The sequence below is a fragment of the Halichoerus grypus genome, chromosome 11 (genome assembly GCF_964656455.1).
Source record: "Halichoerus grypus chromosome 11, mHalGry1.hap1.1, whole genome shotgun sequence".
NCBI lineage: Eukaryota > Metazoa > Chordata > Mammalia > Carnivora > Phocidae > Halichoerus > Halichoerus grypus.
The window spans coordinates 2,665,130-2,692,851 of NC_135722.1; the positions used below are offsets into that span (position 1 = coordinate 2,665,130).

The 27,722-nt window shown below is 53.1% G+C and overlaps 1 protein-coding gene across 1 annotated transcript; it reads left to right on the top strand.

Moving 5' to 3' along the window:
- Positions 1-465: 465 nt before the first annotated feature.
- On the top strand, positions 466-27,314 carry LOC118520065 (actin, alpha skeletal muscle 2-like). Its single transcript, XM_036067815.2, has 10 exons — positions 466-575; positions 1,904-2,042; positions 5,733-5,861; positions 9,137-9,247; positions 13,256-13,340; positions 17,065-17,226; positions 18,940-19,128; positions 21,223-21,404; positions 26,391-26,517; positions 27,256-27,314. Exons 1-10 carry the CDS (start codon positions 466-468, stop codon positions 27,312-27,314), a joined length of 1,293 nt encoding a protein of 430 aa, XP_035923708.2.
- Positions 27,315-27,722: the final 408 nt, after the last annotated feature.

Sequence of the window (27,722 nt, forward strand, 5' to 3'; positions counted from 1 at the left end):
GTGGCCGCAGTAAGAAACTGCCACACGCGGGGGGGCTCAAAACAGCAAGAGTGCACTCTGTCCCAGTCCCGGGGGCTGGCAGTCCGAGATGAAGGTGAGGGCAGGGCTGGTTACGTCTGGGGGCGGAAGGAAAATCTGCTCCAGGTTTCTCTCCCAGCTTCTGGCTGTTGTCAGCAATTTTGGGTGTGCCCGGACTCGTGGACACAGCACTCCAGTCTCTGCTCTGTCTCCACATGACCTTCGCCTGTCTGTGTCCAATTTCTTCCTCTTAAAAAAGACCCCAGTCATTGGATGAGGGCCTGCCCTTACGCATGACCTCCTTTTAACACCTGTAAGGACCTTATTTCCAAAGGTGCCGGGAGTCAGGACGTCAACATGCCTTCTCTTGGGGGGACACTAACCCGCAACATTCCTCATGGGCCCTTTCCCTCCGCAACCACCCCACACTTGAATACCGTTGCTGCCATGCGTTTTGGAGAGGTCAAGCACCCCGTCCCAAGCCACCAGCCTCCGGCTCCCCAGTGGCGTGTGACCGACGAGCGCCTGGTGGACAGCGTGGGCGGGGCCAGCTGCTCGTACCGCGCTCCTGCCGGAGCGACCTCGGGGTCCCGTGGAAAGGGGAGGCCAGTCTGCCAGGGCCCGAGCATTCCCCAGGCGGGCATGGTTAAATCATAGTAGCCTGGTGTGGGGCTCTGCGCTCACAGAAAGCATCCATGTGGTACCCGGTGACTCGGGAATGCGGAAAATGTCAAGGAAAAAGTCCAATATGAAACCACAGATAAAACGTCTCCTCTGTAATAGGTGTAACGTGTGTGCATGGTGAGAAAAAAAAAAAACAACGAATATGTTTCTGCTATAATTGGGAACTCCTTGAGAGAGGATCCAGGATCTGGCCCCAAGCCTGAAGTCGTGTCTGCGAGGACAGCCAATCACACCCCGTGAAGTCTCCACTGCCCCTGGAATCCTGGCCATGCGGCTGTCCTCAGAGCACGGGAGAGAAAGTGACCTCTGTGTGGTTCGTAAGGACTGCAAGGGCAAATACCCTGCGTTCATGATGGCCATCTGCGATTCATAGGGTCTGGGGAGCACTTTATCTCACCCCAGAGTGTGCTCTATTTTCCATGATGAATATATATATACGGACGTTCTCTACCCGAAAAGTAATGAAAACTGCCTTAAAGGGATGAAAACATTTGTGATGATAAAGATTTCATTAAAATGCAATATTCAAAAGAGAAAATGGATTGGTTTATTCTGAGGGTAATTAATTTTTTTTAAAAATCATATATAATAGATCTGCACTAATTTTCAAAATATAACAAGGCAGCTGTAGGTGGTGGGGCTGTGGGTGATCGTGACTTTCTTCTCTGTATTTTCTCATGTTTTCCAAACCTGCAGAGACATAAAGGAGATGTCTGGAAGCAAAGGGAGGGGAGGGATGAGGGTCACCCCGGGGCCAGGAGGCCAGCAGGGTCTCCGGGAGAGGTGGGATTTAAGGGGGGCACAAGGGGAGCCCGACAGTGACCACCAGGGCCGCCAGCTCCTCCCGGGGTCTCCCTGTCCAAAGCCTCTGGCTCAGTGAATGGGAAAGAGGACCCCCCGTGAAGCAAATCACGGGCCACGCCAGAAACCAGTAGAGGCCGAATCCTAGCAGGAGCATTTTCGCCCAGGAGCTGGCCCCCCAGGCCCGCCTTCTCCAGGCAGCCATGCACACACGGTCATGGAAACCTGCCCTCAGCACCCAGACAGTGGCTCGACCCTGGCACCCCTCCACCCCCTCTAGGTTCGGGGAGCCACCTGCACTGCCCTGAGTGCCGAGCCCGTGTCCCCGCCCGGCACAGCCCCTGCCCCTTGCTCGAACACCTTGCAAATGGCATGAATAACCATGTTGTGTCTCCCGCAGCCCTGTCCGGGTCACGCACGACACGATGAATGTGCCCCTCGTCTGTGACTATGGCTCAGGCTTCAGCAAGGTGGGCTTTTCGGGCACAGAGGCCCCCCTGGCCATGTTCCCCACCATCCTCGGGAAACTTCGGCACGACGTGAGTGGCTTCGACCTCGGGTGCGCACAGAGCTGCTGTGGGCGTGGGCGTCCCGGTGTCCATCTGAGGCCCCGCACTCCGTTCTCTGGGGGGTGTTCCCAGGAGTGGGATTGCTGGCTCATATGGCAATTTGGTGTCTAAGAAATTCAGATTTTTGTGTCCAGATGTTAGGGTAACTCACTCTTCTAGAAAGCCTGTGCAGACTACACCACGTCTGCAGGCCAGATGCTGCGCTCCTCCTCTGGGCCTTCCTTGGGGGCGGCAGGTAGGACTGGCTCCAGCTCTGCTGGCCAGACCCGCATGGCCTTTGCAAGGTGGTCACCCGCCTCCTTCCTGGGGGCCCTGCCACGTCCCTGCGCCTCTCCCAGCCGAAGGAGCTGTGAGCCCTCATCTCACATGAGGATGGGAACTCGTTGAGCTGACATGAGCCTGGCGGCCCCACGAGGTAGATTCCACAATGGCCCTTCCCCCTGAAGAGGAACCGACAGCGCAAGAGGCGACTTGCGTGTATCCCTGTGTGAGCGGGCGATAGAGGCAGGACCTGCCGAGTTCAAAGCCCCGGTCCGGAGTCACTGTCCTTGGGGAGTTTACCCATCCATGACAGGGAGCGGCATGGTCACGTGGAGAACCCCAAATATCACGGGGCCCCAGGGGGCCTACGCCTGGGCCCTGCATCACTGGGAGCAAATTAATGGCAACGTTTCTAATCATGCAGCTCGGGTTAAGACAGACATTCCGACCTGTGACATGTTGGGAGGCCGAAAGCAAGCATCCCTGCCCCTCTCCAAGTGGGTAACAGCAGGTGCCTGCCCCTTGGCTTGCTGACGGGCCTGTTCCTTTGAGATAGCAGAGCTTAGTGCTGAAGAGTGGGTCTGCGGGGCCAGGAGACCCACATCCAAACACCGGCCCTGCCTCAGCACTCGGGTGATTTTGGGCAAGTTGCCTCTAGAGCTCAGTTTCCTCTCGCACATAACGGGGTTAACGAAAGCGTACGTGCCACGTTTGGCCGTCGCTTAAGTGAGGTGGCGATGGAGACGATGCTGAGGGTGGTGACCACGATGAGTGTGAGTGTCCTGGGATGGCCATAACGGGTGACCGCAGGCTGATGGCTTAAAACAACAGAAACTTATTCTGTCCCAGTTCTAGAGGCCGGAAGTCCTCAATCCAGGTGTGGGCAGGGCCTGTGGCGCTGGTGGGAGGGTCCTCCCTGCTCCTCCAGCTGCTGGGGGCTCCTGGTGCCTCTGGGCTCGTGGCCATGTCCCCTGCAGCTTCTGCTCGGCCTCCACGCGGTCCCTCCTCTTCCGGTCTCTGTCTCCGCTCTTACAAGGACACTTGTCACTGGATTTAACCCCCCTCCCCCCAATAATCCAGGATCTTCTTGTCTCAATATCCTTAAATTAACTACATCTGCAAAGACCTTATTTCCAAACACGGTCACCTCCACAAAGGTTCCAGGAGTTAGATGTGGACACAACTTTTGGGGGCCACCCTTCAACCCACTACAGCTGGGTTCTGCCTGTTGTCCGTAGGCCCCAACGTCGTCTGGCTCTGTGACTCTTGGGCTGGGACACGCCCATCAACTGCTCCCCGACAGATGCCTCGAATCTGGGGCACTAGGGGCAGATTGGGAGGTAGGAGGAGGAGGCAGGTCTTCCTTGCTGGGTTCTTGCCCTGCTCACATCTGTGCGCAGTGCCAAGGGTCTGCAGGCTCCCAGTCCTCCCCACCCTCCCACACCGTCCACGCAGCGCCCCCCTCCAGGTCCGTGCAGCCTCCTCTGAGCTCTCCCTGCTGCCCCTTGTTCTCCACCCCGCGATCCTGGGGTCCTACTCTCTGGGCACCTCAGTGTTCCCTGCTGGCTCGTTCAGACGCCCCACATTGTGTCACCAAAGCCCCACATTCGGTCCCTCTGTTTGAAATCCTTGGCATGGCATATCTTGTCCCGAGAGAGTGGTAATTTGTCCTATAAGGCAAAAGCTAGATGTTGCACCACGGGGATATTCCATGGCCCCAGGGGAGGAAAAAATCCCTGTTAACTGTACAAGGAGTGGGAAGCAGGATTATATATGAAATAGGTCACACACATGATAAAGCATAAAATCACAGTGAGAAACATCAAATTCCTCACCAGAATAGAAACGGGGACCACAATGAATGTCCAGTGCAGAAAATGACCCACCTGAACCTCAGCGCATGGGGTTTTCTGGCTTTGGGTCCCTCGAGCCCCTCGGCCGCCGCCCTCCCAGGCCTTGGGGCCGGCCCCTGGGCAGCAGGAGGTAAGTTTCCGTCTCTAAGAGGAGTCCGCACCTGACAGGATGCTCCGCGTGGGCTCCCAAACTCCATGGCCCCTCCCCTGCGCTTTGGTCTGGCGGCAGGCTGGCCACAGGACCCCTCGTGGGAGGCCCCGTGGCCGCAGAGAGGCAGGCCCGCAGTCCGTCGAGAGCCTGGTCCATCCCGGCAGGGCGACGCTGTTCCTCCCCGCCCCGCGGGCCTCCCTTGTCCCCCACCCTCACACACGAGGATTTGGCTGAGCAGGACAATGTCGGAAGCAGGGCGGCATGGATGGTCCTTGGCGTCAGTCTGTCCTTTCAGGTTATGAAATGCATTCCCATCGGCATCCTCCTTGACTCGCTCCCCCGGCAGCACCGTTGTGGGGAACGCGGGACGGAAGACGTCATTCCCATCGGACAGAGAGGAGACGGAGCTCAGCGGAGACGGGCAGCTTGCCCCGGGTCTCCTGGCTCGCGCTTCTCCCCCAGTCCAAAGCCCTCTGCCTAAAAGCCAAACGCCCACCACGTAGCGCTCTGTGCACGTGAGCTGTGGCGGCCTCGAGAATGGGCCCTTCTCTGAAATCCATTGCACCATGACAGCTGGGCTCAATTGCAGCCCGACGCCAAGGCCATGCTTCCTACAGGCGGCTCTTCGCCAATGAATGAGCACAGCAGGGACACCCCGACAGACCCATTTCTGGGAAACGTGGGGCTCCTTTCATGAGTGACTGGTTAAAGTCCCCAGCAGCCATGCTGACCTGCACAGCTAGGACACCCCCCGCCCTCTCTCCTGTGCCCAGGCTCGGACCTGCACGCCATCCTGCTGCCCGTCCCAGCCCCGTCAGCCTCCCTCCCCATTTCCTTCACACAGGTGTATTCCCTGATACGATCCACACACTTTTCATCCTGGGTTGGTGTCGGCTTCTTGGTAGACACAGACTTACACGCGGCCCGACCGTCGAATCCCTTCTGAATGACAGAATAAATGGTTTCCTGGGCCGTGAAAGTAGCCAGGTCCATCTTCCTAAAGAATCACAAATTCAATTAACCTGTGGACCCTCCTCCTGCCGATTTTCCAGAGCACATGGAGAAGCCGGTGCCCCTCCCGACCCCTTCCCTTCCTCCACCGCCTCTCTGTCTCTCTCTTTCTTGCCCTCAGGTGACTCATCTGCAAAGTGGACAAAGCCAGTGTCCTCGGGAGCCCTCTTACCTTGCAGATCATTCACTCAAACCTCTTAGCAACATCTTGAAATCGGGTACAAGCTTGAGGAGGCCATCTCTGCCAGCGGCGCTGTGACCTGAAATTGTCCCCCAGCGGCACAGCACGGCTCCTGGTCCCTGCTCACCATGCACTAATGCATGGGAGCCGAGTGGAGGGGAGTCACTCTTGAGAGCAGATCTGTCCTGGCCTGTGTCTTTCAGAATCCGTTGGTGGGGATGCAAGAAGAAGACTGGTTCATCGGAGACGAGGCTCAGAAAAAGCGAGGGGAGCTTAACCTGCAATATCCCATCTCCCGGGCAACCATCACTAACTGGGACAACATGGAGAAGGTAGGCTCAGGTTTTGCTGGGGCGGGGGGGAGGGCGGGAACGTGCTCACGGGGCGTTCAGTGGCGTACCTGCCGGCCAGGCACCTGGGGAGGGAGGTGCCCCAGCTTCCAGGGCTCTCTGGGTGTCTCTTAGCTCTCGGTCCCTATAGACACCATGTCTCGTTCCTAACCACATGGGTTGTGGAGTCAGACACTTGAGCCGGAATCCTGTCTTTATGACTTATTATCTGTGTCATTTTGGACAAGTAACCTGCCTCCCTGGCCCTCCGTTTCCTTATCTGTAAGAAAGGGTTCTAATTTTTCCTTGCACATCGCACTGGTGTGAGGATTAAAGGAATGATGGACAAAAAGTCCCTACTCAGCTCCACCCTTAGGATGGCCATTTAAAACCAGCAACAACAACAGAAAATGACAAGTGTTGGCCTTGGGACCTCGTGCACGGCTGGCAGGAACGTAAAATGGCGCAGCCGCTGTGGAACACAGCATGGTGGTTCCTCAAAAGGTTAAAGAACTGAAAAGAAGAATAGGAAGAGAGATCTGCACACCCATGTTCAGTGCGGTATTGTTCGCAAGATATGGAAACAAGCAAGGTGCCCATCAGCAGATGGATGGGTGAGCAAAACATGCCGTATACATATGGTGGACTATCACTCAGCCTTGAAAAGGAAGGACATTCAGACACCTGCAACAACATGACTGGACCTTGAGGACAGGATGCTCCGTGAAATAAGCCAGACAAAAAAAGGACAAACACTATACGATTCCACCCTTAGCTGGCAGATTCATAGAAACAGAAATTGGACGGTGGGTGCTGGGGGAGTGGGAATGGGAGTTAGTGTTTAAGGGGGACAGCGTTCTAGTTGAGGGCAATAAAAAAATTTCTGGAGACGGGTAGGTGGTGATGGTTGCACAGCAATGTGAATGCACTTAATGCCACTGAAGGGTATGCTTTTTAAAAAGGTTAAATTGATCAATTTTATGGTATATATATTTTACTGTAAGAATAAAATTCTTTAGTCCAGCACAGTACGGATGTAATGAATGTGGCTATTTGGACCACTCTGTCTTAGTAATTTTTTTTTTTTAAGATTTTATTTATTTGACAGAGAGAGACACAGTGAGAGAGGGAACACAAGCAGGGGGAGTGGGAGAGGGAGAAGCAGGCCTCCCGCGGAGCAGGGAGCCCGATGCGGGTCTCGATCCCAGCCATGGCCTGAGCTGAAGGCAGATGCCTAACGACTGAGCCACCCAGGCGCCCCTGTCTTAGTAATTGAAGGTTCTGATCAGGTCCTCCATATATGGTTGGAGCTTGCATGCTGCCTAGGAAGATGGATTAATTATCGGTGCCGCATAACGAACCACTCCAAAACTTAGAGGCTTAAAACACTGATGGCCACAGTTTTTGTGGGTCAGGCATTTGGGAGAGGCTCAGCTGGGTGGTTCTGGCTTAAGCGTCTCTTGTGAGGCAGCAGTCAGTCGGCTGGGGCCGTACCATCCGAAGGCTCGACCGGGACTGGAGGAGACATTTCCAAGGCAGCGCTCCGTGTGGCCAGGAAGGTGGTGCTTCTTGGGGACTTTCTGTGGGGCTATTCGGATGTCCTCACGGCATGGTGGTTAGCCTCCCCCAGAGTGAACAATCAAGGGGGCCAACATGAAGGCTGCAACAGCTTTATGATGCAGCCTTGAAAGCCACATGCCCTCACTTTTCCATACTCTGTAGGTTGCATGATCCAGTCCTGGTTCAGTGTGGGAAAGGTCTGCCCTGGGCATGGATGCCAGGAGGTGTGCGTCCCTGGGGGCAATCCTAGAGGGTGGTTGTGGGAGTGTCCCTCACAGACACTCTTCCTATCTGCACAGCTGAGGTGTCGGCTCTGGGTCTGGCTACAGCCCTCCATTAGGGTGTCGCAGGGGATGCAGAAACTGAAGCAGTGTAGACAGGTCTCTGGAGTGTGTAGCCCACCAGCTTGCCAGACCCGGGCTACCTCCTAGGCTGTGCCTTCCACCCTCCCCTTACCTCCCCTGTCCAGTCACTGAGCCCTAGTGGAACTGACTTCCAGTGTGTCTTCGGCTGGTTCCAGCTCTTGATTCAGTTCTTGCACAGATACCAGGATCATTGCAACAATCCTCCCCCTTGGTGCCTGCCCTCCTACCTCGCCCTTCCAGTTCACCCCCACATGGCCTGCTGAGTGCCTCTCCTACATCTGATCATGCCACTTCCCTGCTCCTGTCCATCAGTGGCTGGACATCCAGCCACGAGCCCACCTGTCTGGCTTTTGCCGTTCGCTGGGTGCCATGTTGCTTTGTGCTTCCGTGGCCTTGCACCAGTGCCCCCTTTCCTGAGACGCTTCCTCCACTGAACTTCCCCCCAGGAGTGTGTCCCTCACTTTTGTTTTCAGTTCTCCATGGAGCCTCCCTCCCCAGAGGCAGGCAGGACCTTTATCCAGAGTAAGTAACCATTGCTTCTTGAGCACGTACTGTGCACCAAGCACTCTGCTGGGTGCTGTGGCCTGAACTTTGTCCCCCGATTTCCTACGTTGGAGCCCTGACCCCAGCACCTCACAATGTGACTGTATTTGGAGATGGGGTCTTAAAAGACGCAATTAAAGTAAAACAAGGTCACTAGGATGGGATCTTATATGATCTGACTGGGGTCCTTATAAGAAAAGGACATCAGGACCCAGACACGCACGCAGGGACGACCCCATGAGGACACAGGGAGAGCACGGCTATCCACACAAAAGGAGACAGGCCTTGGGAGGACCCAGCCTGGCTGACTTCCTGTCTCCAGGGCTGGGAGACAATAAATCCTATAATTTAAGCCACTCATGGTGGCCACAGGAAACAAATACACTAGGCTTTCTACAAATGTCGTATTTGGTCCTCGATGATGTCCTCGTGATCCTCTAGGAGGAAGGGAACATTCTCCATTTTACAGATGAGGAAACAGCTCATAAAGTCAAGTCGCTTGTTTGGCACGCACCTGGTGCCAAGCTCCCTGCTGTCCTGTCTCGGGGCTCATGTCCACCCCCCATCAGACGAGGACTATGCCTCATGCATCTTCGTTTCCTCCCCTCCCTGACTCAAGGCTGGTACACAAATGGAGGATCTGTGTCCTGTCTGCGGCCACACTGTCTTTCCTGCTGTGAATCACACAGTGAATCACACAGTTGCATCTGCTACTGCACAAGCCACTTTGCGGTGTAGACAGGATCAGTCCCCCTTGCAGGAGATCGGCCGTGGCTCACGGTGTCACCGTATCGCCCTCTCTTACCACAGATTTGGCATCACTCCTTCTACCAGGCACTCCACATCGCCCCAGAGCAGCATCCTCTGATGGTGACTGAACCGCCTTTAAACATAACATCCAACAAAGAGAAGATGTCACAGGTAAAGGGCCAGGTGGTGGGCGATAGGGTCGGGGAACAAGCATGGGGAGGGCGGCTGCTCTGGCCTCCTCTTGAGCCTTGGGGATGCCCTCAGGGCGTCACCTCTTTGCTGAGCGAGATGCAGACACAGCAGAGATCTGTCCCCTTTGATGTTAGCGGTGAGCATCATGGCTACCACGGAAGAGCACACCAAGGGGTCAGCCGGGGGCGAGGTTTTTAATGCGGCTTATTCAGTTAGACCTGACAGCCGGGCTATGGGCAGGGCAGTTCAAGTCCCTGTGCACAGATGAAGACATGGGAGTGTCTAGGAGGAGAAGTAGTTGGGCTAAAGTCACAGGACAGGTGGCTGGGAGGCCCACTGGGTCCTCAAGACCTGACCCCACAGACTTATCCTCAGTCCTGCTGCATGTGGGGCCTGCTTGGAAGTCCAGCCCTGACTCGAGAGCTCCCAACTTCCCCCTGGACCTGCCCCCCAGGAAGGAGCTGGTGGTGAGTGCGGATCAGATTGACCAGGTTGAACTGGATCAAACTGGTTCTCAGAGGCCATCAGGGACAGAGTGGTGGAGAAAAGAGCATGTCCCCCAGTAGGCTGCAGAGTCTTCCTTAGGGCTGGAGGGGGTCCAGGTGGGGAGGGGGCTGCAGGGGGCTGCCGCTGGCTGTCCAGGTTCCAGTTACAGCGAATGAGGACATCCATGAACTAATTAAGCAAGCAGCAAGGTTCTACCACCTGGCCCAGAGCCCCTGGAGCCCAGGGGTGTCTCCTGCAGTGAGCAGTGACCCAAAGGGCAAGCCAGCAGCCCGCGCTACCACCTGCACGAGGAGGAGGCCTGCTCCGTGGCCCAGAAACTGAGCACCAGCAATCAGAGAACAGGTGTGAGCTGTGCTTCATTTAAAACAAAGCCCTGAGGGGGCCGATGACTCTTCCTCTGCACATGGACAGGGAGATCACAGAAGTGGGCCACAGCTGGGCTCCACGCGGATGGGGGCACAAAGCCCACGGCCTTGAAATGGCAGGTATCCTGTCTGAAAACAGCATGTGCCCGTCAGGGACCCAGTGAGCTGGGGAGACAAGAGAGAAGCAGGGTCATCCTCCACTCGAGGGGAATGTGCCACTCCCAAAGTGTCTTAGGGTTCTCCAGGGAATCAGAACAATGGGACGGACACACACACACACACACACACACACACACACACACAGAAAGAGATCTGCTTTAAGGAATTGGTTCATGTGATTATGGGGACTGACAAGTCCCAGGATCTGCAGGGTGGGTCAGCAGCCTGGAACCTTTTGTTCTAGGCAGATCTTCCTTCAACTGATTGGACAAGGCCCACCCACCCTGGGAAGGGTAATGGGCATTACTCAATCTATCCATTTAAATGTTACTATTACCCAAAAGCACCCTCATAGACACCCTCAGAATGATGACTGCCCAAATGTCTGGGATCCCCATGCCCCAGTCAAATTGACACCTAAAATTAACCCTCACACAAAATATTGCACTGACCACACAGCCTGTCTCCAGCACTTCCCCACTTCTCCTGGGCCCACTGCCTGCCTGCCTTTCTGCCCCGGCTCTCTCTGAATTCACCCCCTAACTACATCGAGATCCCAGCAGGAAAACAAAGGGACCCTCACGTCGGGCAATTCTGGTGAGACTTTATTGAAGAGCTTACAATACAAAGGTGAGCCTGTTTTAAAACAGCTATAGGAGAAGGTGCAGAGCTCTGGGCCAGTAATGGGGAGCCGTTGCCCCCTAAACCTGGCAGAGCACGGGTGGTTCGCAGCCCTGAGAGGGCCTCTGCCAGGAGCTGTGGCCTTGGAGGGACCCGCAGGGAGGGAGCAGGGGCATCCCATCTCCCGCCTCCCTCAGACCTCCTTCCAGGGTCCCCGTGGGTAGAACCCCGTGGGTCGCCCAGGGAAGGGGAGCCTCTGGCTACAGGCCAGCGCAGAGAGTGGTCGAGAAAGGTGGAAGCTTCTGCAGGAGATGGAAGGCAGCCTTCTGGAAGCTGGAACAGACTGAGAAGTGCAGGGCGGACTTCTCCCAGAATAAGTCTGTGCGTTAGCAGGATGTCTGGGGCCGGGTCCCAGCAGAGAAGCCAGTGGGGGGAGCAGCCCAGGGTGCAGGGAGGAGCTGGATTCTGGCCCTGGCTCTCCCAGCATGTGTAACCTTGGGTGGATTCCTTGTCCTCGTGGTGTCTTAATTTCCCTCTCAGAAGGATGATAATGGTCCCACGCTGGGGGGTGTCACGGAAATGAGATGAGTCAATGCCATGAAGTGCGGGTCACCTTGCTTAGCGCCTGATGAGCATTCAGTAAACGCTGCCTCAGTGTTCTCATCTGTAAGGTGGGAGTTTGGCCGCAGGATCCCTGAAGACCCTTCCAAGCTCTGTGACCTCTGGCCTCATGCCAGGCCAGGGGAGCAGAGGTTGGTTTTTGTTTTTGTGTTTTTAGGGGGTGGGGTCTCTAGTTGGGTCACAAAAGCTGTTCTCCCACCTGGAGTCCATGTCCCGCGTCCTCCACCAGGATGCAAATTCCAGGGGCACCGGAGAGTGACGCAGACTCAGACACTGCCGCGCCCACCCGTCTGTCCTTCGAGGTGGTGCCCGCATCCAGGCACCTGGCTGCCCACATGTCACGTTGCAAATGCACGTCTGGGTGGTCTCAGCTTGGGGACTGGTGCAAATAGGCGTGAACTAGTCTTCACATGAACACGTGTTTTTTCTTCTCTTGGGTAAATCCCCAAGCCCCCACCGATGGCTGCCCCTAGACACACGCGTTGTGACCCTCGAGGCAAGTCACACACTCAGGGGTGGACCCAGCTCTGTGCAATATTGTTGTCTAAAATGCTGTCTTCACTGGGTTTTGATGTCCTTGCTAGAGGCCAGTCGGTTCACTTCTTGAGCAGCCCACACCCCAGCCTCTGCCCTTAGGGTCCCGTCCCACTCCAGGGCCATGGTACACCGGCCCTACTTGCCCCAGAACTGGGTACCAAACAAGGGACAGCCCCAGGCCTGGGAGCCAATCCACAGGGATCCCTCCAAACCCAGCTAACCACCCCACTGGCCGTCCATAAGATGCCCCCAACAGCTCCAGCTGGCTGTCATCCTGTCCCCAGGTACAACCCTCCGGTGGCCCCGCCTGGCAGGCTTGGAGCTGTACCTGACACAGTTTGCCATTCAGTTGTCCGAGGGACTGTGTGTTGGTCCCCCCATCAAAAGAACCTTGAAGTCTTGTAGACCCCAGTGTCACCATCTTGCAGAAGAATCATTCCCTCGCTCAGCCACCTTCATGGGGGCAGTGCCCGGCCTCCCACCCCTGCCACCTGACAACGCTCCCTAACATTCTTGTCCGCTGGTCTCCCATGTGGACGAGGTGCGGACAATGTCCATACCTCGGGGGGGGGGGGCGCCATGGGCAGCCAAAACAAGGCTGTGTCTCCCCTGTCTGCGCCTTCCGCCCTGTGTAGTCAGTACCTAGGACAGCGTTCTTGACCAAGCCATGTCTGGGCGAAGTGTCTGGCATGCAGTAACACATAGTAACTGAGAGCTTTCGTGGTTTGTATCATAAAACAAGTAAATCATCCCAAGTCCAAGTGTCGGGATTCGTGTAAAGTCTGCCTATCCTCCAAGAACAGAAAGAACAAAAGCGTGGAGAAGACAATGCTGGTTTCACAGAGGCATTGGGAGTTCGGCATCATCCCCATCGTGGTAACATGGTGGCCCAGAAGATGATGCGATCCCCTCAGTCCTGTGACAGTCCGTTAGGTCTGCCCCGTAAGGTCCCTGGGAAGGATGCAAGCCCGCATTACAGGCTGGGAAACAGAGTCACAGAGCTCCTGGGGCAGAGCTGGGATGAAGAGTGGCATGCTCCCTGACCCCGTTGTCCGGCTCTCTGGGGGAGCCAGGTGCCCCTGCAGATGGGCTCCGTGTGCCCCAGAACTAGCGGAAGAGCCACCTGCTCTTCTGTCCACTGGCCTGGCTGCCAGTGTTTCCCATTGCTTCTCCATAGATCCTGTTTGAGACGTTCAATGTGCCCGCCCTCTACTTAGCCAACCAGGGAGTCCTTTCTCTCTACGCGTCTGGCCAGACCTCCGGTGAGTGGCACTCTTGCAGCCCCGCGAGCCCACGCATGTCCCCTTCCTCCCTGCCAAATAATAAATGAAGAGAAGGGTCCACAAGATGCACCCTGTACAGCCCTCCTCCTGACTCCCCTTTCCTACCTCCAGGATAAGCAATTGGCTTCCCGTGTTCCTTAACAGCTTTATCGAGGTGTCACTGGTACGTGACAAAGTCAGTGTGCCTAAGGCACACAACTTGAGAAGTTTTGATGTGTGGATACCCTCATGCAGCCATCAGCACAGTCAAGATAATGAGCGTATCTGATACTCCTCAACGTTTCCCCCCACTCCCCACGCTGCCCCCCTGCAATCTATCCTCACAAGAGTTTGCATTCTCTGGAATTTTGTATAAATGTTGTTGGGTATGTACTCCTTTTTTCTATGGCTTTTTCCCTCTCAACATAATTATTTGGAGACTCATTCATGTTACTGCTAGTATCAATAGTTCATTTCTTTTTATCGCCAAGCAGTGTTCCATTGCGTGAATGCACCGTGCTTTGCTGATTTTTTACCTGTGGATGGACATTCGGGTTCTTTCCAGTTGGGAGCTATTATAAATAAAGCTGCCGTGAACATTTGTCTATAAGTCTTTATGTGGACATACGCTTTCATTTCACTTGGGTAAAAATACCTAGAAGTGAAATAATTGGGTCAGATGGTAAGAGTATTTTAACTTTTTAAAAAATCCGCCAAACTAGCTCCCAGCGCGCTTGCATGCCCGGCTTGCATTCCACCAGCTGCGTGAGAGTGGGGTGGCCAGCCGTTTCCATGGTAGCCCTTCTAGCAGGTGCGCAGGGCATCTTGCTGTGGTTTTGACCTGTAGGTCCCTGACCAGCAGGGATGGGGAGCATTCCTTTATGTGCTAATTTGCCACCCCTGTGTCTACTTTGGTGAAGTGTCTGTTCAAATGTTTTGCCAATTTTTCACTGAGTTCCTCACCTTTTTTTTTAAGATTTTATTTACTTATTTATTTGAGAGAAAGAGAAAGAGCACAAGTGGGGCGGGGGGAGAAGGACAAGCAGACTCCATGCTGAGTGCAGAGCCCAATGTGGGGCTTGATCCCAGGACCCTGAGATCATGACCTGAGCTGAAATCAAGAGTCTGATGTTCAACAGACTGAACCACCCATATGCTCCTGAGTTGCTCATCTTTGATTTTTGAGAATTCTTTTTTGCATTCCGAGTACAAGTCTCTCACCAGGTATATGTTTTGCAAAGATTTGCTCCCAGTCTCTGGCTTGGCTTTTCATTTTCTTCACCATGTGCTTTGAAGAGCAGAAGTTTTTAATTTCAATGAAGTCCAGTTTATCCATTTTTTTGTGTGTGTGTGGATCATGCTTTTGGTATAATATCTAAGAAACACACGCTGAACCCAAGGCTTTTCTGCTATGACTTCTTCTAGAAGTTTTATAATTTTCAGTATTACACTTAGTTCTGTGATCCATGTGGAATACAGTTTTGTGTATGGTATATGGTATGAATGAAGTGATTTTTTAGTGTGTATATACATGTCCAGTTGTTCCCATGCTATTTGTTGGAAAGACCCTGCATTCTTCATTGAATGATCTCTATGCATTTTTGGGAAAACCAGTTGTCCATATACGTGTGGGTCTATTTCTATACTCTGTATTCTGTCCCATCGATCTATTTGTCTACCTGTAGGTTGATACCACATCGTCTTGATTACTGGAGCTTTATAAGTCTTTATAAGTAAGATGTTAGAGCTACACCTTTGGTCTCTCTCTTTTTTTTTTTAAATAACATTTTGGTCATTCAAGGTTCTTTGCATTTCCATATAAATTTCAGAATAATTTTGTCACTTTCTACCAAAAAAGCATCTTTGGGTTTTGATCAGAATTTCATTGAATTTATAGATCAATCTGGGGAAAACTGACGTCTTAACAACATTGTGTCTCCTGACTAATAAATATGGTATATTTCCTAGGCGTTTTAATTTCTTCTTGGTGGTGATTTGCAGTTCACAGTGTAAAAGTTGTGGAAATCATTCATTGGATTTATTCTAAGTATTTCATATCTTTTGATTCTATTATAAATGGTATCTTTATTTCAATTTCTGATTGTTCAGCGTAAGTATATAGAAATACAATTGGCTTTTGTATACTGATATTGTATCCTGGCACCTTAACTAAGCTCATTTATTAGTGCTGCTAGGATTTTCTACTTAGGCAACCATGTCGTCTATAGTTTAACTTCTTTACGTCCAAACTGGGTGCTTTTTATTTATTTATTTTTTCTTGTCTCGTTGCTCTTGCTAGAAATCTCCACCACGATATTAAATAGAAATGGTGGGAGCAGGCATCCTTGTCTTGTTCCCGACTTTAATGGGGAATCATTCGGTCTCTCTGAATGATGAAGTGCATTGTTAGCTGTAGGTTTTTAACTGACATCCTCTATCAGTTTATGGAGGTTATTCTGTATTCCTAGTTTGATGACAGTGTTTTTTTTTTTTAAATCATGAATGGATGTTGGATTTTGTCAAATGCATTTTCTGCCTCTACTGATAAGATCATGTGGAATTTTCGGGGCGCCTGGGTGGCTCAGTTGGTTAAGCGACTGCCTTCGGCTCAGGTCATGATCCTGGAGTCCCTGGATCGAGTCCCGCATTGGGCTCCCTGCTCGGCAGGGAGCCTGCTTCACCCTCTGACCCTCCCCCCTCTCATGTGCTCTCTCTCTCTCATTCTCTCTGTCTTAAATAAATAAATAAAAAATCTTAAAAAAAAAAAAAAAAAAGATCATGTGGAATTTTCTCTTTTAGTTCTTTAACATGGTGAATTACATTAATTGATTTTTGAATGTTAGAACAACCTTGCATTCCTGAGATAAAATCAATTTGGTCATGACATGTTATCCTTTGCATATATTTGCTAAAATCTGGTTAGTTTTGTGTCTGTGTTCGTGAGGGATCATGGTCTGCCATATTCTTTCCTTGTGATGTCCTATCTCTCAGGGACCATTGAGACCATCCTTTGTTGCTTGATGTCCAATATCTTGAAAACTATTGTTTCCTGTATGTTTGTTTTAGGTGTTTCAGGTGTGTATGGGGGGACCCACTCTTTGTTTCCTACCTTGGCTAGATGAGGAGGTCAGACCTCCTCATTTTTGCTTCATTTTAAATGTGAAGTCCTTGGTTACCAGATCCAGCATGTGAAAGAAGCCAACCAGCCAGACCCCTGATCCACTCTGGACGGCTCCACGAATCACCATTTCACACAAAGTGAAGCCTGTGTTTCCATGACCGCATCACAACTTTTGGACTAGCACAGAGAGATGTGGTTTCCTTTGCTAAAACGTATGCCTCCTCCACAGCATCCAGCCTCTTTGACAACTCAAGTGCCACCCAGAGATTCCCAGTGCCTGCATTGATGCATAGGTTTTTAGGGAAAAAGCTGTTAAGAGCAGAGTATTCTTCTTCCTCTTTTACCCTTTGGCAACTGCTGCTAATGTTTATATGTCTGGTTTAATAAGAATATTTGCAGGTTTTCTGTTCAAAACAGTTGGCCCTTGGTCTGATCTGGATAGGCTTTATCCTAGCACACTCCCCTACAGAAGAAAGTTTGCTCCCCAGGCCCCCTTTTTCCCCTCCAATTATTTCCCCTTTACCACCTCTTCCTGCAGACTTGACAATTGATAAGGGATGTCATGCACCCTGCATTATGATGCTGGTGTGTTCTCTTGTCTAGGAACAACTATTGAATCTGGAGAAGGAATGACATACTTTGTGCCCGTCATTGATGGCTGTCCTTTGCATCAGTCGACCATCCAGATGGACATGGCGGGCCAAGACCTAACATTGTACCTCCTGCAACTATTGACAGACAGTGGGCACTCACTGGTGAGCACAGGTAGGAAATTGTTATTCTTAGCCAGGTGAACCAGTCCCTGGGGTGTAATATCCTGCTTGGCTTACCTAACCTACAGCCCTCAATTTAGCTAAGGCTACTTGAACATGATTCAAGCTTTACAGACAACTCCATCTATATTTAGGGACATTTAGTGATTGTGATGGTGGTGATGATGATGAGGATGATGGTGATGACGAGGATGAGGATGATGGTGATGATGAGGATGGTGGTGATATGATGACTATGATGATGGGTTAAGATTTACAGAGTACTTACTTTGTGCAAAACACTTGGCTGAGCGAACACTTCACATACTTCCTGTCATTGCTTCATGCTATGACACCGTGAGGGGATCACTTATCTCCACTGCAAGAGGAAGAGGCTTAGGAGGAGTAGGTGACTTCAACATCACATGACTAGCAGGTGTATCACCTGGAACCCAGGGACTCCAGATGAGGATGTGCCTGTCCCGCTTTTCACCCACTTCCTGGGCTAGATTCCCAGCCATATAACTTGCATGATACACATTCCCAACAAGCCTACAGTCCTGCATTATACCTCCTGGTCTTCCCAGGCCAGAAGTCTGTGTCCAAAGCCACACAAAGTATGGAACCCTTCAGAATAGCAGCAATTAGAAGAAAGCAAGGGGAAGTGAGAAGTATCAGCCAGGTCAATTTTATTGACACCTCACGCTTAGCAAGATCTTATGTGCATTACCTCATCCCATCTGCATGGCAATCCATGAGTGGAGATTAATCCCATTCTTAAAGATGAGGAAAGGGAAGATTTACAAGAGAGTGAACTTGCCTAAAGCCAAGCTTGGTAAATGGCAGAGGTAGGATTTAAACCTAGGTTTGTCTCACCAAAAACCAAAGTAGGTGAGGAAGGGGGAAATATCAGGAACTCTCCTGATCTCCAACATCCCAGAAGCCAGGGAGACAGAAGGGAGTGGCTAACAACATCAGTTTCTGGAGGGAAAGAAGCCGAGGAGGAACTGAAGAGTGCGGCAGGGTTCTGGGAAAAGGAAGACAGGACAGATGCAGGCAGAGCGGTTTAGGTGGGGTGGGTGGGGGGTCCAAGTCGGATGTCAGTGGGCTGAAGACTCTGGGGGATTTCTAGGCAGGCAGGTGCTGGGAGCTCTGATCCAAATTCAAAAGCAACGATAGACAAAATATAAAACCATAACACCAAAAGACATAGCAGGGTCTAAAACCCATGGTCAGCCACCCAGAAAGTGGGAGGGTGTGACCTTCCGGATGTTTCCGGGTCAGGGGGCCTGGCTGGCTTGGGTGGTTCTCCATAGGAGGGGGCGGCTGTGAGCTCTTTGCAGCCAACATTCACAGCAGGTGGGGATGGGGGCATGCACAGCAGCCCCTACTTTAATAGATAACAAGACTGGGTTTGATTTTCCAACCCCCTAAAAATACACACCGTACGTAGTAGGATATCAACATAAAATGCAGACATTTTCCAAATGCGGACATCTTAGTTCAGGATCCCTGCTCTACCGTTCTTGTCCACAAGCCCGGGTCCCCAGCACACGTTACAGACCAAGAGGTGCTGGGATCTGAGACGGACACAGGAATGGGCTTACGACTGTGTCGCCGTGTCCCCACCACGAGGAGCTGAGTCTTCAGGAAGATGCTCCCTGGGGACAGATTGCTCCTGCAAACCATCTCGGGTCACGCCCTTTCCTTTGTCTTTCCCCCGTAGGTGACTGGGAGTACATCCGGCACATAAAAGAAAAATGTTGCTATGTGGCTTTGGACTTCGACAAGGAAAAACTGAAAGCTGACTCTCCTTCCTACGCACAGAAGTATCAGCTGCCCGATGGCCAGGAGATCACCCTTGGGCAGGAGAAGTTCCTCTGTCCCGAAGGGCTTTTCCAGGCAGACATCATGGGTGAGGGGAAGGAAGGGACCAGGGGTGAGCCCTGACGTGGGCAGAGGGGCCACTGTAAGGGGGACAGAGCCCAGCAGCCAGGAGGGGGCGCTGCTCTGAGTAGCAAGTTGGCACCTGTTTCAGAAGTTCCTGTGACTTCAACTATCACTTATTAAGCGTGTGACTTTGGCGACCACCGTTCATGGGCTGGAGCCTTCAATCCTCCCGCATCTGACAGTGTTCTGTGTTATAGACGAGGAAACCCAGTGCAGAGCACTAAATATTTGTCAGGTGTTCTACACTGGACTCTACTGGACTCTACATCGGGGTTCTACGCAGGACTATACATCTTCTCTCCCATTATGTGTTATTCTACTCTACCTACTCACAAAATAATTTGAAATATACAAATGGAGACAAAGCAAGAAGAGCTGAAACTATAGATTTGGAAGGAACTTTAAACGTTTGGCTGATCTAGAGATTTTTTTAAAATTCTGGTATAGTTAAGATACAGTGTTGTATTAGTTTCGGGTGTATAATGTACTGATTCAACAATTCTAGACATCACCTGGTGCTCATCACTACAGGTGTACGCTCCTTCATCCCCATCACCTATTTCCCCCATCCCTCACTCACCTCCCCTCTAGTGACCATCAGCGTGTTCTCTGCAGTTAAGAGTCTGTTTCTTGGTTTGTCTCTCTGGTTTTGTTGTTGTTGTTGTTCATTTGTTTTGTTTCTTAAATTCCACATACAAGTGAAATCATACGGTATGTGTCTTTCTCTGACTTATTTCACTTAGTATTATCACACCTTCTAACTCCATCATGTTGCTGCAAATGGTAAGATTTCATCCATTTTTATGGCTGAGTCGTATTCCTTTGTGTATACACACCACCCCTTCTTTGCAGCGCTGTTTACAATGGCCAGGCTCTGGAAGCAGCCGCAGTGATCTAGAGGTCTTAAACGAGCACTGGGTTGGCTAAGTTACCCGGCAGGCATGGCAGGACAGGAAAAAAGTGATGGATTGTAAAATCCCCACTGACTGGGAAGATTTCCAGGTCGTCACGGAAAACCAACTATTTCCTGCAATCAATTTTTAAAAAAAATAATTGGTGACATTATAAGGGACAGGGGGAATAAAAAGGCCCGAGCCACTTGCCCGGGATTCATACCTCGTAAGGACACGGCTTTTACCCCTAGTGTGGGGGAGCTGGGCTTGCCTCTGCTTTCCCCATTGGACTGTTCCGGGGATAAAGGCCTCAAACATGACACGTGCCCCCCAAATATTAAGTGGACACATGCCACCGTCACCGAAAGGAGTTCCTGACCCACAGTGTGAACGTTGTCCTCCAAGTACGGGTAGATCTCAGTGAGCAGGGGCACAGCCAACACTGTGATGAGAGTGGAGTGTTCGCAGCCCAAGCTCATGCTTGCTGGGTCTGGCACGTCCTGGACGATTCCAGAAGGTCCGCCTTTTCAGATTTTATCCCGAGGCTGCGAGGTACGTAGGTAGGTGCTATCCCAGGTGAGGAAATCGAGGCACCCTGCCCCTGTCTCTAAGGACTGTTGCCATCATATTTGTGTTTGTGTATATGGACTAATGATGAGTCCAGAAAGGATGTTAAGTCAACGATCGTTCTGCAATATATACAAATATCAGATCATTCGGTTGTACTCCTGAAACTACCATAGTGTCGTGTGCCAATTACACCCCAATACAAAAATCAATAAATATTTTTTTAAAAAGGAGTAATCAGCATAACTTCTCAGGCCACCTGAGCAAGGACATCCGTTTCCTAAAGTAATCGATACTGTGGCATTAAAAATGAATAACCATCAGTAACATTTGGATGTACGTCATGTCAGATGAGAGCGGAGGACTGATACTTATTCAGCCGTTAGCCGTCGCATCCCACGGGTGTGCTGGGCAGTTGCACACGTCGTCTTGTTGAAATCCGTAAGGGCCCTGGGGCCGAGGGGCCGGGGTCCGCCCGCCGCTCTCGGAGCTCAGTGGGCGCCTCCCCAGAGCCCCCGGCTGGGAGCAAAGAGCCCGAGGGAGCAGCCGGCCGAGCGCCTGGCCCCTGAGCCTCTGTCTTCCTCCACCCGCCCTGACAGGGAGAAATGGCCTGGGCATCCACATGAAGGCCTTCCAGAGCGTCAGCTCCTGCAACTCCGCCCTCTGGAAGGTTCTCTTCGGCCACATCGTGCTGTCCGGCGGCACCAGCTCCTGTTCCGGCTTGCGCTTCCGGATGCAGAGGGAAATAGCCGCCCTGGTGTCCCCTACCATTAACGTGAAGGTACGGTCCCCCGACCCCCCTTCGGGGGCTTCCTGGGCTCATCCCACAGATACTTCTAGAACACCAGGGTTCCTGGTGCGCCAGGCAGGTGGTCGGGGGCTTGGGGAGGTATCAGTGCACGAAAGTCGGGAGAATCCGTGGCTTACATTCTAGCGGGGGGAGGAAGCCGTAAACGGTTCGAATCAACATCCTGGGGGCTGCGAGGGAAGGAGGGGTGAGGGCTCGGCAAGGCGGCGTCGGAGCAGATGCTCGAAGGAGCAGGGGAGCCGCAGGGATATCTGAGGCCCACCTTGGGGCCGAGGGAGCAGCCCCTGTGGGGGCCCAGGGGTGCGCTTCCAGAAGGAGGGGCTGGGAGCGGTTGGCGGGGGGCTGAGACAGGAGAGGCTGTGTGAGGCTTCTGCCCTGAGCGGAGCCAGCCCGGAGGACGGCTGGGCTGCCGCGGGCAGGGCTGACTGTGGGGGCGGGGCGCGGGTCCCCAGGGAGGAGGTGGCCTGTGTGTCCCAGCGTTCCCGCCTGAACAGCTGGGGGGCTGTGGCTGCGGGGCAGATGACAATGGCCGGACGAGCTGGGGGCGATGAGAAGTGGCGAGGCGCCTGTCCGCGGGCGGGCCCAGGACGGTTACAGAGTTTGGAGGTGGGACAGGGTCTCCGGGTGCATCCTTTGGAGGCTTCGGCGGGGGCGAGGGGTTCTAAGGCCAGGGGGACCTCAGGGAGGGGCGTAGAGGGGCAAGAGGACGGGCTCCGGCGGCCGAGGGGGAGGGGAGGTGCCGGTCCAGACACAGAGCGCTTTCCGGGCGGGTGCAAAAGGCCCAGAGGCTGGAGGAAAGCCGGCCACCCTGCCCGGCTCTGCCTTTGCGCGGGCTTCCCGCCCTCCTCTTGCCACCAGGTAAAATTGTTATGTCTGTATTTAGTTTTAAATAAACGGCCTTTATTTTTTAGGGAAGTGTTAGGTTTCCAGGAAAATTGAGTAGCAAGGGTTCCTATATATCCTCCCTCCCCCGCCCCTCGCACGCACGGTCCCCCCAGCTGAACACCTCTCGAGCGGGTGAGTTTGTCACAGCGGACGAACCAACATCCACGCATCACGGCCAACCGAGGTCGCAGCTTGGGAAGGCTCCTCTCGGGGTTGTGCGCCCTGCAGGTGTGAGGGATGTGTGATGCCACGTGTCCACGGTGACACCATGACACAGCCGCTCCCTGCCCTGGGACCAGGGCCGTGTCCGCCCTTTCACCTGGCCGGCCCTGGTGGCCACTGATCCTCTTGCTGTCCCTGGTTGTGCCTTCTCCAGAGTGGTGTGGCCTCGGAATCCTTCAGACTAACGTTTTCTCGACCCCATTTTCCAAAACTGCTTTTCTTTTTTTCTCTTTAGGAAAGTAGTTCATGGTCCTGGCAGAAAACATATAAGCAAAGTCTGGGTCACAGGTTTGGAATTTCTGGCCGCATTCGCCCAGTGAAGAGCGTACCTTCCCATCCGTCCCCGTAACGGCACCGAACCAGCTCGGGCACAAGCCCAGCCCGGCTGGCGGGTCCTTCCCCCTCTGCGACCCTGGGCCGAGGGCCGCCCTCCCCCCAGCTGTCCTCCAGCTTTGCTCTTGGCTCCCTTCTGTCCTCACGGCCTCTGCTGAGCACGGGGCCCCGTCTCAGAGCTGGGCCTCAGGCAGGCTGCAGGCTCCCTGACCGGCCACGTGGGTGCCCTTCATGGGCGCTTCTGCTGCAGGCTTGCGGCAGCCCCTGCCAGGGAGAGCCGGCCCCCTCGTGCCCCATGGCCCGTGCTCACGGCTCCCCTTTGCTTCCTCCCTGGGAGGGGCGAGGTGCGGGCACTCAGCACACCCGGGGGGGCAGGGGCTGAGCCGCTATGTTGGAACTTCTGTCCCTCCAGACCCGTCAGCACCATTTCCCTGGACTCTGCATGACACTCTGCAAGACCCTCGTCCCAGGGTCCAGAGGCAGCAAGTGCAGAGGGACTGAATCCCTCATTCCCCGTGCTCCCCATCCCCGCCAGCCGGGATTTCAGATCTGCTCCCAGGCAGGGCCCTCTCCGAGAGAGAACTTTCTGGCTCAGTCTTCAGCGTGTGTTCTGCTACCTGCCCAGAGCCCCACCCGCCCTCCCTCCCCAGCCAGGGGCACAGCTTGAGAGTGAGCGCAGAGCTGTCAACCTTGTTCTGGGCAGCGTCTCCCCCTCCTTCCCTGGAGTAGTCAGTCACTGGGGAGTCACAGGGAAGAATCGGGAGCCCCGAGGAAAGGCAGACTCACCATCTAGCACAAGTGGACACAAGCAAGTTCTCTTCCTTGCACGGTCTCAGCCCTTTGTATGGATATCGAAGAACGCACAGAACACAGGAAACCACGACCCGCCCTCCCTTCCTCCCACACCTGCAGCCCTCTTCCCGAAAGGCTAGCTGTCACACGCGTTCCTGTTAGACAAGTGCCCCCACCACGCAGTTCCTGAGTCTGCAGTGTCCTTCCCATGGGCGTAAGCTCATGCGAAGATGTCCCTGATCTTGGGAAGCTACTGTGGGCCTGCCTCGTCAACCCCAAAGCCTGCAGCCCCCTTACTCCGTGTTGCACGAGACATCTCGATCCTTCACCCCTCGGCCTCTCTGTGGAGGCCCCGCACCCTTCATGTGCCGGTCACTGCCCTCCTCTTGGCTCTCGGGGCTGTTGCCCGCAGTGAGCCTTCACTAAATGCAAAGGGAAAGTACGGCTTAGCCCAGAATGGAAGGAATGGGAGTGTCACCCCCACCTGTGTGCAAAGTGACCTGACACCTCTGCCGTGGGAATCCGTCCGGCCGGCTGTGGGCTTTGTCCCCGCGGCTGGGCTGAGCTGTGGACCAAGCTCTTCCATCCACCCCTCTTCTGAGTCCTCAGAAACTTCCCTGTATGAAGCTGGAAGGTACACCTCTTGCCCTTAACTGTGTCGAGACTCAGCCCTGCCACCGCCTGATTCCCTCCTGCCCGCACTCTCCCTGGAAGGGACGCGAGGCAGAGCACACTGAAGCGTCCACGGAGCGCATTAAACCCTTCCTCTGAAGGAGAGAAGGGTTCTGTCCCTACAAGGAGCTCATCCCCCTTCAGAGAAGAGCTGGTTCCCATGGGGCCAACTTGGAAAGTAATCATTCCTCCCAACAGCCCGAATCCTGCTCTAACAACATGCTTGGGAGAAAACCTGGGTCATGATTTCCCCTTATTTCTTTAGAATGTTTTTTTCCCCTTAGGATCCACTTCTAGATGTGGGTTTCCTGAGCCAGAAACGTGTGCACAGTGAGGCTGTTGGAACCTGCGGCTGAGTCGCGCCCGGAAGTAGCCGGTCTCCGGGCCAGCGGGCACAGGGGAGTGCACCCGCGTCTGCTCGCCCCGGCCTGGGGACGGTGTGGTGCTCTTCATTTATTTATTACTTCTGCCTTTTTGGAAATGGAAGGATAGTTGACACACAGGGTTACATTAGTTTCAGGTGTAAGACCCAGTGATTCTGCAAGTCTGTCCTGCTTACTGTTACGTTGTGTTACTTCGTGGCCACCACCTGCCGCCGTGCAGCCCTCCACGGTGGCCCTGACTGTGTGCCTGGCGCCCCTCGCCCCGTGACTCAGTCCTTGCATCACTGGACGCCGGGCCCTCCCTGTCTCTGCCACCCGCTTTGCATGACACCGTGGTTTGTAAGACCCTTCCTAACTGGATGGAGGGAAAGCAAATTATTGTTCCCGTTTGTGTTTCTGTAATGACTACTGAAGGTGACTCGTTCTGCAAATGTTTCCCAGCTGTCTGTGGTTTTTTCCTCTTTTTTTTTTAGCATATTTTTGCTTATTTCAACCCTTTGGCCATTTTTTGTTGGTTGTGTTGCGTTCTTCTGAATGCGTGAACCATCCCAATTTTGTGCAGGCTTTTGTTTGCTTTTGTGTGTGTGTTCAGAGAAGACACAGATGGGGTAGGTGACTTGTCCAGGTGACAGCCTGTTGGTGGCAGCAAAGACAGGTGGGGACTCAGGATGCTGGGGACTGGCTCTCTCCTCTGCCCAATGCCTGACCCTGAACGTGCTCTTTCCCTCCCTTCTGACTCTTTCTTGTTTTTCTTTAAAATTTCTGCAGTATTTCTTTCCTTAACCAATAGCAACAGATGCTTCCCAGCCAGGCAGGGTTCTGTGGTACATCAGAGCCAGCGAGTGACAGTAACTGGATCTAATAACTCATTCTCCCTCCTCCCACCTCCACCCGGACCCTGGGCTTTGCAAGTTCCTCTCCAAATCCTTTTTCCCTGCTGACCCTGCAGCCACATGTTTGCCTTGCTGTTTTAGAACAATAAGGCTGTCCTAGCTTGGTGTACCTACATGCCTTCAGGAAAGTCTGAGAACGCGTGAGGATGGCAACTGTCTGTCCTTGAGCAAGTGCACTGAACCTTGAGCCGCAGTGGTCCCACCTGGCGATGGGCATGGTGATGTTTGTCTCCTCCCAGCGCAGAGGGGTCCGGACTTGGGTCCGAAGCACTGCTCTCTCCCAGAATTGAAGGTGAATGTGCACGTGGCAGATGTCGGTGAGTGCTGAGCTTGAGCGGGAAACGACAGGGAATTGCCCAGGTTGTTTGATTGCCTGTGGTTTTTGTTGTGCTCCTCTGTATTTTCTAATTTTTCTACAAAGCCCATACGCCTTCCACATAGGCTTTGGATAACTCGAAGATGTGTCATGTGTTTTGCAGTGAGCCTAAGGGCCAAGGGGGAGTCCTTTCTGCTCTTGCCTCTTTCATCCTGTTGTTTAAAGCTACAGACAAGCATCCTCAATGTTTGGAATAACCTATATTTGCCCAGAGGGAAGAAATGAGCAAACCATGAGGTTTGCTCAGGGACTGCTATTGTATGTCCCAAATTTAGAGTAGTATTTTGATTCTGGCTTCTTCCCCTCTCTCCCCCGACCCCTCCACACCTCCCTCACCGCCGCCCCCCCGCCCCGGCCTCCCTCTTCCGCTCTCCCCTCCCTCTGCCTCCTCCATCCTCCCCAGGTGTCCACCTGCCCCTCTTCCATATACAGTGCCTGGCTGGGCGGCTCCATTCTGTGCTCGCTCTCCACCTTCAAGGACATGTGGGTCACCAGCAAGGAGTATAAGGACATTGGTTCCTCTATCGTCAGTAGGAGAGCCCTCTGATTTGTGGCTTTGTGGATCCCATCACCTGTCCCATCAACGCCAACTCCAGGCTGAGCCCCAACTTGGCTGGATTGCTCAGAGCTCAGAACCAACTCGAACGTGAAGAAGGGCCTTCCTCCCCAGACTTGCATAAAAGTGATCAATAAAGGACAAGCGCTCTCTGCCTGGCCAAGGCTTGCAACATCTTGGGAACTGCTCACAGGGCACTCACTTCGTTAACACAGGGTGGTGAAGGGGAGGGGACTTCTGCGGACCCCTGGGGACCGGTCAGCATGGCTAAGTGTGTGGCAGTAACGAACATCCCCCAGGCTCAGTGCCATAAACTTAGGTCTGTTTCCCACTCATGCCGCACGTCCATTGAAGGCCAGCGGGGCTCTCTCTTGCATCATCCTCACTCCAGAATCTGGCCGACAGAGCGGACACTGTCTGGAACATTGTCATTTACTGTGGGTGAGCATAAGAGTGCCCTGGTGGGTCTTTCATGGGCCATAAAACGCTCCAGCCAGACAGGGACACAGGACACATCTGCTCAGTTAATTGGGCAGAACGAGTCATACGGCCCCAAACCACCTCAGGGACTGGGAAGTGCCATCCCACAGGGAAGGACAGCACAGATGCTCTGGTTCAGGAGGGCATCCTTAGGGCGCGCAGCCAGGGCACACAGGATGCGAGGGGCTTGGTGTCCTTCAGCGGCTTTAATCCTCATGCGCCCGGCTGTTAGATTGGTTTATGAAAGCCAATTTCATGATTGAGGAACTGAAGCTAAAAGAGACTGATTAACCTCGTGAAGGTCATTTAGATAATGATGGGGAGTTCAAATCTGTGGATAAACCTTGTAGGGGTGCAGGGGGTGATCAACACGGGAGAGGAAGGACCGCAAACGGTGGAGGAGCAGCTCCCCCACCGAGGACAAGGTTTCCGTGCAGAAAGAGCCCTGGGAGAGTCCCACACACGGATGCCATCTGATGACATTTCTGAGCATCGAAGGTGATGAATAAATTCTAGACGCAGTGAGAGACAACAACAGCAAACAGGTAAACTTTAAAGTAGGGCTACCAGGAAAAATCCAGAACGTCAGTTAAATTTGAATTTCAGAAATACAGCAAACAACTCTTAGAATAAGCACATTCCAAACATGGCATGTGTTTTTATTTGCTAAATCTGGCAACTGTACTCTAAAAGAAAGAA